General features: G+C 35.4%; 1 protein-coding gene across 1 annotated transcript in view; it reads left to right on the plus strand.

Moving 5' to 3' along the window:
* esyt2a (extended synaptotagmin-like protein 2a) overlaps positions 1-14,592 on the plus strand; it is a 45,334-nt gene that overhangs the window by 17,498 nt on the left and 13,244 nt on the right. The window contains exons 8-14 of the mRNA XM_077505967.1: positions 1,846-1,901; positions 6,116-6,236; positions 8,876-9,052; positions 9,136-9,218; positions 10,894-10,942; positions 12,601-12,690; positions 12,801-12,896. Coding sequence (XP_077362093.1) covers positions 1,846-1,901; positions 6,116-6,236; positions 8,876-9,052; positions 9,136-9,218; positions 10,894-10,942; positions 12,601-12,690; positions 12,801-12,896 — 672 coding nt within the window. The remainder of the gene's footprint in view (positions 1-1,845; positions 1,902-6,115; positions 6,237-8,875; positions 9,053-9,135; positions 9,219-10,893; positions 10,943-12,600; positions 12,691-12,800; positions 12,897-14,592) is intronic.

The following is a 14,592-nucleotide window of genomic DNA, read 5'->3' on the forward strand; positions in this document are numbered from 1 at the left end:
TTTATCTATTTTGAATTTTGGCAGTGTGGGGCCGTACTGCCAAGTTGAAATGTTATTCAAATGAGGGGGCGGTCCCTAAGCGTGTCTTGGGTTGGACTCCGCCCGTTGCAAACTGCCTGTGATTGGTCGAGTGAGCAGCTCGGCGAACAAGGAAGTCTCGCCGGCTTGCGATGGAGACCTCCAGCAATGGACGACGATCGTGTCCACTGTCACCTCAACGACAGTGGACACGATCGTCATCCATTGCTGGAGGTCTCCATCGCAAGCCGGCGAGACTTCCTTGTTCGCCGAGCCGCTGACTCGATCAATGACAGGCAGTCATTGATTAACATAAACATAAAAATTGGGCCTAAGTCAAAATGCCAGGGCCAATTATTTGTGCCAGTTAGGGCTGGGTATTGCCGCCAACCTCACGATACGATACGTATCACGATACAGGGGTCACGATACGATACGTATCACGATACAGGGGTCACGATATGATACGTATCGCGATGCGTATGTATCCCAATACTTGATCTTCAAGGCGATACGTATCCCGATATATTACATTAATTTACTTGCATAACAGTCATGTGTATACCTAAAGGATAAGTTTGTTATGCTGACTGACAAAAATATTTTTGTTAGCAGCTCTTCTGGTTTAGCACCAAGCGGCATGCCTGGTCTAAATGTGTTCGCACTGCAGAGCAAGGAGCAGTTTTCACGGATGCACCAGGAAAATTTATTAATAGGCATGAGCCGATATGGGTGAAAATATCAAAGTATTAAAATTACAGCTCTAAAATGTGCTTATTTGAAATATTTGGGGAAATAAAAACAGCATTTATTTTTCATGTAACACATTCTATTTCGTTTTTAACTCATTTTTTTTTTTTATGTTTTAAGTGTCCCAAAGACGTATTTATAAGTTTTTTTTGTTTTGTTTTTTATGCTAGAGCATACAGAAGGCTTTGATGCAGCCTCTCAACTGCAAAGAACGGTTGCAGAAATGGTAGTTATTACACAAACGGCCAGCAGGTGGCAGCAGGGCAACGGAGATCAACCAGGGCCATGTAGGAAAAAAGCTCAATTACTTAGAATTTTGAATAGATTTGTGAAAACTGATGAAACTTAGCTCTCTTCTAATGCTAATTGCTGCAAAACGGAAACAGATAGAAACATACTTTTTTTTTTCCTGATGAAAGAAGAGACTTTAATCTTTCTTTTGGTAGGCTCCATATTTTAATAGCAATAGAACACAATATTCTGTGGGCCTTGCAAAATCAGTCAAAATCCAGTAAAACAGCCGGGAGCGAACGGGACTGCGAAATGTGAAAATGGCGGCGAGTGAATGAGTTAAACAAAATATAGGAAAATTGGTACATTAAGACACGTGCCATGTTAAGTTTATAAGTAAATAAATGTTGATGTTCTTCTTATGCGTTCATTTTTCTTAGCAAGATACAGTGTCCAATCACTGGTGAGCTATTTTTGCATTAATTGAAGGCAATTAACTTCAAAGACGCTGCTGGTTTTTATTGTTTAGGTACAATGCAAGCTGCAAAGGCAAAACGTTAACTGCCTATTTCAAGATAATGAGCAATATCGATTCTGACGCCTGCGTATCGATACGTGTATTGTAATGAGGCCCGCAGCGATATATGCCGTATCGATTTTTTGAGCACACCCCAAGTGCCAGTCCAGTCTTGCACGTACAGACACACGTGAGTTCTATGATCACGCCACGACGCTGGCCACTTCATTAGGTACACCATTTTGAGAACTATGTAAAAAAAAAAGAAATCATCAAAATGTCCTTGTGAACGTTTTTTTTTTTTTTTTTTTTGTGCTTTTATCTTGCAGCTTCTGGACATCAATTGGACGGGCCTGACCAACATGCTGGACATTCCCGGGATCAAGTAGGTGGCTGGATTATTGGCGGGATTAAGATTGTGCGTGAGAGAGACAGACGTGTGTGTGTGTGTGTTTGTAGATTATTATTATTTTTTTTAAAGCATGCGTCAGACCGACGCTTTGAAGACTTTTGATCCGGCGCGCAGGGCGGCGGCGGTGGAAGGATAACGACAATTTGGGGGGTGGGGGGCTCAAATAAATAAAAGCTGGAGAGATTACGTGAGCGGCGCTTCCTGCTCACTTCCTGTTTGTTTGCATCACAGCACAAACTGGCCCGGCCGGACCCGCTCGCCCGCCCGCCGCCTTTTTTGAAATGTCGCCGTCCTCGTCGGACGGGTTGCCGACGTTTTGCTACTCCAGAGCTTGACCACGCCCTTTTTTTTTTTTTTTTTCACTTTCTTTCTCGGCCTGTGCGAGTGTGTGTGTGTGCGCGTTTGAAAGCTCGAGGGCTTGTGTAATGAGCGTGTTTGTGTTTGAAGGAGTGTACGGCTGACTGACCGTGTGTGCGTGTGGTTTTGCTACATTATGCTGCACAATATATCGAAAAATATCGATATCACACTATTGGCTTATGCAATATGCAATATAAGTTTGATATGGAATTTTATGCTTTTATCTGAATTTGACCAGTCAGACTGTCAAGTTGACCTGATTGACATTTTTGAAACATGACAAAAAAGGAGAGAAGAAACTCAGTTGGAGGAAAGGAACTACTCCACTCTCTGAAAAAAAAATAACCCCCCTCACCCTCTCTTTTTATTTGCCTTCCACGCGTTCCACGGGTGTTCCAACTCCAATAATGCAAATGCAAAACATAGTTGGTACACAGTGTACTTAACGGAAATGTGTACTATCATCCAATAGTTGAACATTATCGATTCGAGCGGTAATTACAATTAAATAAGAATACTTTGAGTTTGATTATTTTGCAGCATGGAAAAAAAATGTGATTCTTTCATTGTGGGAATGCTGAAGCATTCCCACATATGTTATTGTGATTTTTATTTATTTTTTTGCCGCGTAACAACTCCCACACAATACTTCCAATTTACACTATTCAAATTTCAACTAGCTTCAAAAAATTCACACCTCCCGGAGTAGGGGTGTGAATTGCCTAGTACCTGACGATTCGATTCGTATCACGATTCACAGGTCACGATTCGATTCGATACCGATTAATCCCGATACGAATGGTCACGATTCGATACGGATTAATCCCGATACGAATTTATAAGTCGATTGTTGCGATTTTTTTCCATTCAAATTTAGAAAATACTATCAGTAAATTTGTACATGTACACTGTAAGATTTGTATGAATATATTTATCTAAAACTTGAGGCTTATAACCGTGAGCCACTGTACACAAACAGTTTGCAATCTGTTTCACATTTGAACAGCATTAAAATAAAAATATTAAGGCTTAATGTGCCGTTCATATAACATTCTTCCATGCTCAAGGTGTGAATCCTAAAAAAAAAAAAAAAAAAAAAAAAAAAAAAAAAAAAAAAAAAAAAAAAAAAAAAAAAAAAAAATCGATTCTGCCAATTACTGAATCGATTCGAGAATCGCGCGATGTAGTATCGCGATATATCGCCGAATCGATTTTTTTTTAACACCCCTATCCCGGAGTATATATCGTCTTCCACATTACGTACAGTATTTGCACAATTTAACGTTAAATATCAACTTTTCCCCATTCATTTTCAATGGGACAGACAGTGAAGTTTTTCGAAGTATCACTTTTAACTAGTGTTTTTCCGATACCGTTTTTTGACTACCGATCCCGATACCCAGCTTTGCAGTATCGGCCGATACCATACCTATTTTTTTTTTTTTTTTTTCCTCAACATGAAAAAGCTGTCCTGCCATTGGTTCGGAGCATTCAAGGGCCAATAGGATATCTTAGATCGGCATGCAGTGAACATGTCACATACCAGTGAATGTCATGCACGAGCAAGACACAAGATGCTGCATCCAAAATCATACATTAGCTTTGGAATTAATGGTATCGGCATGTTATTTGTGAGTACTCACTGATACCGATACCAACTTTTTAATGCAGTATCGGTATCGGAACAGCACTACTTTTAAAGCCCACTTCCATACATACAACTTATCATCATTACCAGGTGTCTGATACTGCTCAGTGGCATAGTTAGTAAATTGCATTGTCCAGTAGGTCATAATTTCATAATTTATCTCTCAATTTACTTCATAAGCATTTCGCATGCATTCAAAATCTTAGCATTCAGCTTTCAGCATTCCCACGCAATTTCTACAGAAATTGCACTTAGTCTAGTTCGATAATAAAAATGTCATTTCTTTAGGTACATGTTAAATACCACAATCATGTTGATATCTCTATATTCATATTCAATATTCATAAAGAATATTCATATATTCATATTCTATATTCTCTATATTCATAACTATAACGCATATCGCATGTTTTTCCAATATCGTGCAGTCCCTATTCCCCTTTTAAGTACCACTGTGGGGACATTTTCGTGGGCCCGACAAGTTCAGACATCTTGTTTTGAGGGTCGAGACTTGGTTCTAAGAGTTTCGATTTGAATTTGAATTTTGGTTTGGGTTAGGCAAGGCATTGTGTCAATGAGATGTCCCCACTAAGATACAAAGACAAACGTGTGTGAGCGTGAGTGATCAACCGCACTCGCCCTGCCCTTTTTCACTTTCTTACTCGGTGCGTGCGCGCAATGTGGAATGCGCCGATCCGGCCAAGTTAACACGCCTACCATAGAAATATTGCAGGATAACTCGAACATGCCGTCTCTCGTGTGCGTGCGTGCGTGCGTGCGTATGCGGGCAAGTTGACTCAGAGCGAAAATGAGCTTTTTGTTTCCGCGCAGGCAGGAAATTGAAAATCATCAGGCGAGTTCTTTTGAAGTGGTTAATGTCGCCCTCTAGCGGACGATTGGCGTCGCTTCACAAGAACAACTGCATGATTGTTACTAGGGGTGTTAAAAAAAAGAATCACGATACTAAAGTGCGCAATTATAGTATCGATTTAATATGGGCCGAATCGATGTTTAATAAACATAATTTGATGGAAATATTCAACAAAAACGTCTTAGGGTTAGGGTTCACATTTTAAGCATGGAAAAATGTTCCACAATCTTACAGTGTACGTGGTCACGTTTACTGATTAGTATTTTCTAAATTTGAGTTAAAAAAAAAGAAAAAAAATCACAATTATTGACTTATGAATTTGTATGGGATTAATCTGTGTCAAATCGAATCGTAACCAATGAATCGTGATACGGATCCAATCGCCAGGTATGAGGCAATTCACATCCCTAATTATTACAGTATTGAATTCAACTTTAAAAATGACGAATATGCAAGTGAAATTTGATATACACAAAAAATTACTGAAATTGATGAGAAATCTTTTATTATTATTATTATTGTTATTTTATTTATAAATACAACCAGTTGAGGTTGTACCCCGCCTACTGCTCGAAGCCGGCTGGGATAGGCTCCAGCACCCCCGCGACCCTCGTGAGGAGAAAAGCGGTTAAGAAAATGGACGGTTGGATATTTATAAATATCACTTAAAATCGATCAGTTTGAGCCAAGACGATAACGGGAGGATTCAAATTGAAGGTCATTGAATCAAATTTCAGTGGTCACATCGTTTTGGGTCACAAAGTAAACGGCAGTAATGTTTATATTTATTTAAACTATTAAATTATTTATACTCTGCTGCCACCTGCTGGCCCGTTTGTGTAATAACTTAATTATTCTAAATAATTTCTTCAACCGTTGTTTGCAGTTGAGAGGCTGCATCAAAGCAAAAACAAAACAAAAACAAAAAAAGTATAAATACGTCTTTGGGACACTTTAAACATTTAAAATAGGGCGTATTTATACGTCTTTGGCAGCAAATGAGTTAAAGTAGTTTTGACTTTTTTTTTTATTTCAGTTTTAATTAGTTTAGAGGAACTTTGTTAATTGTTACTAGGTTTCATTTGAGTTTAGCTTTAGTGTTTCTTGAGTACAAGATGTTTAAAAAAAAAAAAGTCACTAAGTCTTGGGTCACAAAAAGCAAAAACAAAAAAAAGTATAAATATGTCTTTGGGACACTTTAAACATTCAAAATAGGACGTATTTAAACGTTTTTGGCAGCAAACGAGTGGGTACCCGTTGACAAGAAAAGCGTTAAGTGCGTTCCTTCCTTCTTATGTGCCCCATCAGCGGCTTGTGCGACAACCTGATCCAGGACATCGTCGGCGGCTTCCTGTTGTTGCCCAACCGCATCACCATCCCTCTGGTGGGCGAGGCCCAGCTGGACCAGCTCCTCTTCCCCGTGCCCAAAGTAGGCATCACACGCAACACGTGTTGACTTTTTTTTTTTTTTTTTTTTTTTTTTGTGCGCTAGCATTAGTGTTAGACCGATATGGTTTTTTCAAGGCTGATACCGATACAGATTATTAGTAGTCAAGGAGGCCGATAACCGATATTTCAAGCCGATATTCTTTGCAGTAAAAAAAAAATACTTTTAAACTCTATTGACAGATTTGTTTAAAAAATTATAACAAAAGTTGCAGTGAGCTTCCAGGGTTAATATAATAATAAAATTATTGATAATAATAAAAATGATTACAAAATATATATTATATTATTTTGTATTATGTATTTATTATTTTAATGTATAAATTATAAAATAAAAATTAAAAAGCAAGTAAATAAATCCCTAAAGATTTCAACTGTAAATAGTTTTCTAAAATTTCAACATTTTTTATTTTTATTTTTAAATAAAGTGTAGGGAGTTCCTCTTTTTTTATAAAGTGGAAATTGTAATAGATCCATAAATAAAAACAATTCGTATTTATTTATTTATTTATTTATTTATTTGAAATCATTAAAAAAATAATAAAATAGACAGATTTGTTAAAAAAAAATATATAACAAAAATTGCAGCATTTCCAGGGTCATTAGCATGTGTTAAGCTAAATAAAAATAAATAAATAAATAAAAAACAAGTAAATAAATCCCTAAAGATTTCTACTTTAAATAAGGTTTTCTAAAATTTCAACATTTTATTTTAATAAAGTGTAGGGGGTTCCTATTTTTTACAAAGTGGAAATTTAAATAGATCCATAAATGAAAACAATTTCTATTTATTTATTTATTTATTTATTTGAAATCATTAAAAAATAATAGAATAGACATATTTGTTTAAAAAAAATATGTAACAAAAATTTCAGCATTTCCAGGGTCATTAGCATGTGTTAAGCTAAATAAAAAAAACAAATAAAAAATAAAAAGCAAGTAAATAAATCCCTAAAGATTTCTACTTTAAATAAAGTTTTATAAAATTTCAACATTTTATTATTTTTTTTAAATAAAGTGTAGGGAGTTCCTATTTTTTATAAAGTGGAAATTTAAATAGATCCATAAATGAAAACAATTTTTATTTATCTATTTATTTATTTATTTGAAATCATTAAAAAAATAATAGAATAGACATATTTGTTTTAAAAAAAAATATAACAAAAATTGCAGCATTTCCAGGGTCATTAGCATGTGTTAAGCCAAATAAAAAAATAAATAAAAAATAAAAAGCAAGTAAATAAATCCTTAAAGATTTCTACTGTAAATAAAGTTTTCTAAAATTTCATTTTTTTTTTTTTTTTTTTAAATAAAGTGTATGGAGTTCCTATTTTTTATAAAGTGGAAATTTAAATAGATCCATAAATAAAAACACTTTCTATTTATTTATTTATTTATTTATTTATTTATTTATTTATTTATTTATTTATTTATTTATTTATTTATTTATTCATTTTTTTGAAATAATTAAAAAATTATAAAATAGATTTGTTTAGAAAAAATATAACAAAAATTGCAGCATTTCCAGGGTCATTAGCATGTGTTAAGCTAAATAAAAAAACAAATAAAAAATAAAAAGCAAGTAAATAAATCCCTAAAGATTTCTACTGTAAATAAAGTTTTCTAAAATGTCAACATTTTCTTTTCTTTTTTTTTAAAATAAAGTGTAGGGAGTTCCTATTTTTTATAAAGTGGAAATTTAAATAGATTCATAAAAAAAAAAAAATCTATTTATTTATTTATTTGAAATCATTAAAAAATAATAAAATAGACAGATTTGTTTAGAAAAAATATAACAAAAATTGCAGCATTTCCAGGGTCATTAGCATGTGTTAAGCTAAATAAATAAAAACAAATAAAAAAATAAAAAGCAAGTAAATAAATCCCTAAAGATTTCTACTGTAAAAAAAGTTTTCTCAAATTTCAACATTTTTTTTTTTATTTTTTAAATAAAGTGTAGGGAGTTCCTATTTTTTATAAAGTGGAAATTTAAATAGATCCATAAATGAAAACAATTTTTTATTTTTTATTTTAAATCATTAAAATAATACAATAGACAGATTTGTTTAAAAAAAAAAAAAAAATTGCAGCATTTCCAGGGTCATTAGCATGTGTTAAGCTAAATAAAAAAATAAAAAAATAAAAAATAAAAAGCAAGTAAATAGATCCCGAAAGGTTTCTACAATAAATAAAGTTTCAACATCATTTCTTAATTTAATTTTTGTTTTAATAAAAAGTGTAAGGGAGTTCCTATTTTTTTGTAAAGTGGAAATATTCATGAAAGGTTCCCTGCATCTCACTAAGTGACAAATGCATGCGAATGTAGCTCATTTGGGGTATTTGTTAGGGTTTGTAAAATGTTTCAAAAGTTCTCCGCAGTGAAAAATGGTCTGAAGATGTTCCAAATGTGTTTACGACAAGTCAAAATTGACTGTCAACAAATGACAATTCCTGATGAAAACCCCCAAATTCGCGATATGTTCACAAATATTCACTGCTTAAGTGAGATTAACAGCTTTATCGGCCTTCAGATTTAAAAAAAAAAAAAATGGCCGATGCCGATATCGGCCTGGCCGATAATGTGTCTATCCCTAGCCTAGCATGCTAACCTGCGTCTCTCAGGGCATCCTGCGCATCCACTTCCTGGAGGCCCAGGACCTGCTGGGCAAGGACAAGTTCTTGGGCGGACTCATCAAGGGCAAGTCGGACCCGTACGGGGTCATCCGGGTGGGCAACCAGCTCTTCCAGAGCAAAGTCATGCACGAGACGCTGCACCCCAAGTGGAACGCCGTCTACGAGGTGAGGCGGCGGCTCCGCGCGCTCGACGGGGAAAGCGACGGCTGGCGTCGCTTTGTGACGGACGTTCGTTTTGCGCGTCGCAGGCGGAGGTCATGGACCCCGAGGGGCAAAACATGGAGATCGAGTTGTACGACGAAGACACGGACAAGGACGACGTGCTGGGAAGGTGAGCGACGAGACGCGCTCGAAAAACAGTCGATTTAAAAAAAATAAATAAATTGAACTGCGCAACAAGTCAAGTTTATTTCTATAGTCTTTAATTAGGGCTGTGCCATTAATTGAACATCGTAAACTCAACTCAACTTTATAAAGTTCTTTAAAACAAGCATTGCTGTGTACAAAGTGCTGTACGTGGAACAGAAATCAATCATGTAGTAAAGGTAAGTGAAACCAGAATAACAAAACAAACATAAGTATACAAGCAAATAAAATAATTAAGATTATTAATACTAATTTTGAGTTGTTTAATTTAATTTACATTTATTTAAATTTATTTATTTAATTTGTTATTGAATATATTTATTTATTTATTTTTATTTGTAACTCATTTGCTCCCAATAACGTGTAAATCCGTTTTTTTAATTTTGTAAGTGTCCCAAAGACGTATTTATACGTTTTTTTTTTTTTTTTTTTAATGCTAGAGCATACGGAAGGCATTGATGCAGCCTCTCAACTGCAAAGAACGGTTGCAGAAATGGTAGTTATTACACAAACGGCCAGCAGGTGGCAGCAGAGCAAAGGAGATCAACCAGGGCCATGTAGAAAAAAACCCTCAATTACTTCCAATTTTAAATAGATTTTTGAAAACTGATGAAACTTAGCTCTCTTCTAATGAGAATTGCTGCAGAACGGAAACAGATAGAAACACTTTTTTTTTCCTGATGATTTTGATAGGTTCACATGCTTTTATAGCAATTGAACACAATATTCTGTGGGCCTTGCAAAATCAGTCAAAATTCAGTAAATAATAATTTCATTTTGACAGCTGTAAAAACAAACAATATTCTCTTCTTATACAAAAAAAAAACTCGTTAAAATATCGATTGTTAAAATACGTTCACATCACATATCTCGTAATTTCACAAATATTTGTCTGTTATTTAATGGAATAAAATGTAAAATTCAACTTTAAACCCCTAAAAAAAGAAAAGAAAAAAATATATATTTACTGAGAAATTAACAGTAAAAAAAAAAAAATCGTAATTTTTCTTTTTTTTTTTAATTATTTCTTTTGAATCTCCAATTTTATAAAAGAAATGTTTTATAGATAGTAACATTCATTGTATTAACATTTATTTTAAAAGGACATCTAATGAGATATAAACTGTAATAAATAAATAAATAATGGTCATTTTCCATTGTTTTTTTTTTTATTTCTGTTTTAATTAGTTTCAAGAAGAACTTTGTTCATCGTGACTAGGTTTTCATTTCAGTTTACATCGTTGGGACACTTAAAACATTTAAAAAAACAAAAAAAACGTATTTACACGTTATTGGGAGCAAATGAGTTGAATTAAAACAAGCATTGCTGTTTTACACGGAACCGAAATCAGTAAAACAAGAACAACAAAACAAACATTGTAAGCATACAAGTAAATAAAATCAATAAAATAAACGATTATTATTCCGAATTTTGAATTGTTTACATTTATATATTTGCACTTTTTTTTTTTTTTTAAATGACTAGTACATCTTGTTTGATCCAAAAATCAGTTGTGCGGGAAAGATAAGTGAAACAAAAATAATAAAACTAACATTGTACGTATATGTATACAAGCAAATAAAAAAAAAATGAAAATATGATTAGTATTAATTTTGTAGTCGTGTTGTTGTTGTTCCAGCGTGACCATCGACCTGAGCGAGCTGGCCAAGGAGAAGAAAGTGGACGAGGTAGGCAAAGTGGGCGGGCTCACGTGATTGACACCTGAGTTTTGGGTCCATGTCACAGGTGATAGCAAGAGTAAGTTTACCCTGAGGTATTAGTTTTAGTGTGAGTTTTATTTTTAGTTTTTTTTTTTTTTTTCATTTAATTTATTTTTATTGGCTGCTTTTAGGCAATGCCCAGTAAACGGACGTTCGGATACCAAAATAAATATATTTAAAATCATGAAGGATAATGCTTGGCAACAATGAAGATGAAGGACATTTTGTTAGGTTTGTAAAAATATAAAATGTAGTTTTATTTAGTTTATTTGAATTTTTTAAAGGGTTTTTGTTTTTTCTTTTAATTCATTCAAATGTTTTGTTAGAGCTTTCAAAATTAATCGATTAATTTAAAAGTAATCGAAACTATTTTATTAATCGAGTCATCGTTTGGAGACATTTTTTAATTAATTTAATTTTTAAATTACTGAATGAATCTGAAGTATGAAATGAAACTCCAATCACTGGTTAATAAACAGTGATCAAGAAAAAAATTATTTTGCAAAATTAAAATGAGTGATTAGTCGATTAATAGATTGAATAATCACTAGATTAATCGATTTAAAAAATATATATATTTGATGGCGACAGCACTAGTTTTTGGGTTCAATTTTATTTATTTATTATTATTTTTTTTAACTATATTAACCTTATTCCTAGGGATGTAACGATATAAGTAATATCGCAATATTAAAATTGTGACGATACCATCATCGGCATACTATAAGCAGCACATCTGTTAAAAAGTGTTGATTATTTTTGTTGTTGTTGTTATTATTTTTTCAAAGGATTTTTGTTTTTCTTTTAATTCATTCAAATTTTTTGTTAGAGCTGTCAAAATTAATCGATTAATATCAAAGTAATCCACTATCAAAATAATTGACAACTACTTTAGTAATCGAGTCATCGTTTGGAGACTTTTTTTTTTTTTTTTGAATTAATTAAAATTTTAAATTACTGTATGAATGTGAAGTATGAAATGAAACTCCAATCACTGGTTAATAAACAGTCAAATGAATCGGATTAGTCGATTAATCGATTGAATAATCGCTAGATTAATCGATTCTAAAAAAAATAAATAAAAATACACAATGACGACAGCACTAGTTTTTGTGTTCAATTTTATTTCGAGTTTTTTTTTATATATATCTTTTAAATATAATAACCTTGTTCCTTGGGATGTAACGATAAAAGTCATATCGCAATATTAAAATTGTGACGATACCATCATCGGCATGATATTAAAAGCAGCACATCTGTTAAAAAGTGTTGATTATTTTTTGTTGTTGTTGTTGTTGATTAAGGGCAGATAACATAAATTTTACTTCTTTCTGTTTCCCTTTCATTTCTTATTTATTTATTTATTTATTTTTATTGAAATTGAATTGAAAAAATCTTTGTTACGTTCCATTCATATTTGTATTTCCAGAACTAATGGCAACTATTTAAAAAAAATCAATAAAAGTCGAATGAAAATGATCCGACTGAATGCAAAACGGCATTGACAGGCTAACAACAGTTAGCATCAGTAATCGTCAAGCGAGCAAGATTGGATTTTGCTGAGGCTCCCTGAAGGCATCGTGACGGCCGGTGGAATATTTTTGTGTTGTTTTGTGTCGTTGTAGTGGTTCAGTCTGGACAACGTGGATTCGGGCAAGTTGCACCTGAAGCTGGAGTGGTTGTCGCTGCTGTCCACGCCCGACAAGCTGGACCAGGTGAGCAAATTGGAGGAAGGGGGGGGCGCGGCCGCGCGTGCGTGCGTATGCGGGTCATCCCCCGCCAGTCGTCCCGCCCCTTGTGATGTCACTTCCTGCTTGCTCGTCAGGCTCTGGCGGGAATCCGCGCCGACCGCGGCAAGGCCAACGACGGCCTCTCGTCGGCGCTGCTCGTCGTCTTCCTGGACTCGGCGCGGAACCTGCCGGTCAGTCAGCACGCAAATGCACGTTTCCCTCTTTCGCTCTTTTGCTCTCTTTCTTTCTATCTTTCTTTCCTTTTTTCTTTCTTTCCCTTCCTTTCTTCTTTGTTTCTTTTTTCTTTTTCTTTCTTTTTCTTTCTTTATTTCTCTCTCTCTCTCTCTCTCTCACTCTCTTACTCTTTCTCTTTCTTACTCTCTCTGTCCCTCTCGCTTACTCTCTGTCTGTTTCTCTCTCTCTCTTTCTCTCTCTCTCTTTCTCTCTCTCTTTCTTACTCTTACTCTCTCTCTCTCTCTCTCTCACACTGTCTCTCTCTCTTACTTTCTCTCTATCTCTCTCTCTGTCTCTCCCACTCTCTCTCTTTCTCTCTTTATGTCTTACTCTCTCTCTCCCTCTCTTACTCTTTCTCTTTCTTACTCTCTCTGTCTCTCTCGCTTACTCTCTGTCTGTTTCTCTCTCTCTCTCTCTCTCTCTCTCTCTCTCTGTTTCTTGCTCTCTCTCTGTCTTTCTTCCTCTTTCTCGCTTTCTTACTCTCTCTCTCTCTCTCTCTCTCTCTCTCTTACTTACTCTCTTTCTCTCTCTCTCTCTCTCTCACACTGTCTCTCTCTCTTACTTACTCTCTTTCTCTCTCTCTCTTTCTCTCTGTCTCTCCCACTCTCTCTCTTTCTCTCTTTATGTCTTACTCTCTCTCTCTCACACACTGTCTCTCTCTTACTCTCTTTCTCTCTCTCTCTCTCTCTCTCTCTCTCTCTGTCTGTCTCTCTCTCACTGTCGCTCTCTCTGTCTGTTTCTCTCTCTGTCTCTCTCTTCTCTCTCTCTCTGTCTCTCTCTCCCACTCTCTCTCTTTCTCTCTTTATCTCTTACTCTCTCTCTCTCTCACTCTCTTACTCTTTCTTACTCTCTGTCTCTCTCTCTCTCTCTCTCTCTCTCTCTCTCTCTCTATCTCTATCTCTCGCTGTCTCTCTCTCTCTCTCTCTCTCCTTTTTCTCTCTGTCTGTCTGTCTCCATCTTTCTGTGATGGTAGCCGAATCACGAGTCCACCGTCTGCCTCTTGTTGAATTCTCTTGACTTTGCTTTCAAATGTTGCACTTAACTTGCGTTTTGCTCCTTTCAATTTCTCCTGACTGGACACGGACGGCAACGACATCGTCGTCCTCCTTTTCATTCTTTCCTCTGCTTCTGCTTCTTTTTCCTTTTTCCCTTTTTGGTCTTGTCGTCGGGATCGCGCGCGAAGAGCGTGTTCGAGGGCGACGTGGGCAGCGGGCACCTTTCGGAGCGCCGCGCCGCCGGTCTGGTGTTCTGCGAGAACACGGCCTCGCTCTACCGCAGCTTGTTTGTGAGTTCGCGCGTCACGGCTGCCCTCCAGCTGCATGCGGGGATGCTCGTGTGCAAGTACATTTAAGACCGCTTTAGAGTGCCCCGTTGTCAGCAACAAGTGTGCGCTGGTTAAGCAGAGAAACACGAAAGAGCGAGTAAAAAAAAAAAGAAAAAAATGTTCGCGACAGCCAGCATGGGGCTTCGGGCTGGCATGGCCGCTTTAGAGCGCCTCGTTGTCCGTCGTGAGTCTTTACTGCATTGATGATGAAAATAAGCGTTTTTTTTTTTTTTTTCACGTTGCAGTTTGCAAAGCTAAATTAGCATTTTGTGTCTCATGGTCAACACATTGAAGAGCAAAAGTGAGAATTAAACATGGAGACGGTCCCA

This window comes from Festucalex cinctus, chromosome 1 (genome assembly GCF_051991245.1).
Source record: "Festucalex cinctus isolate MCC-2025b chromosome 1, RoL_Fcin_1.0, whole genome shotgun sequence".
NCBI classification, from domain to species: Eukaryota; Metazoa; Chordata; class Actinopteri; order Syngnathiformes; family Syngnathidae; genus Festucalex; species Festucalex cinctus.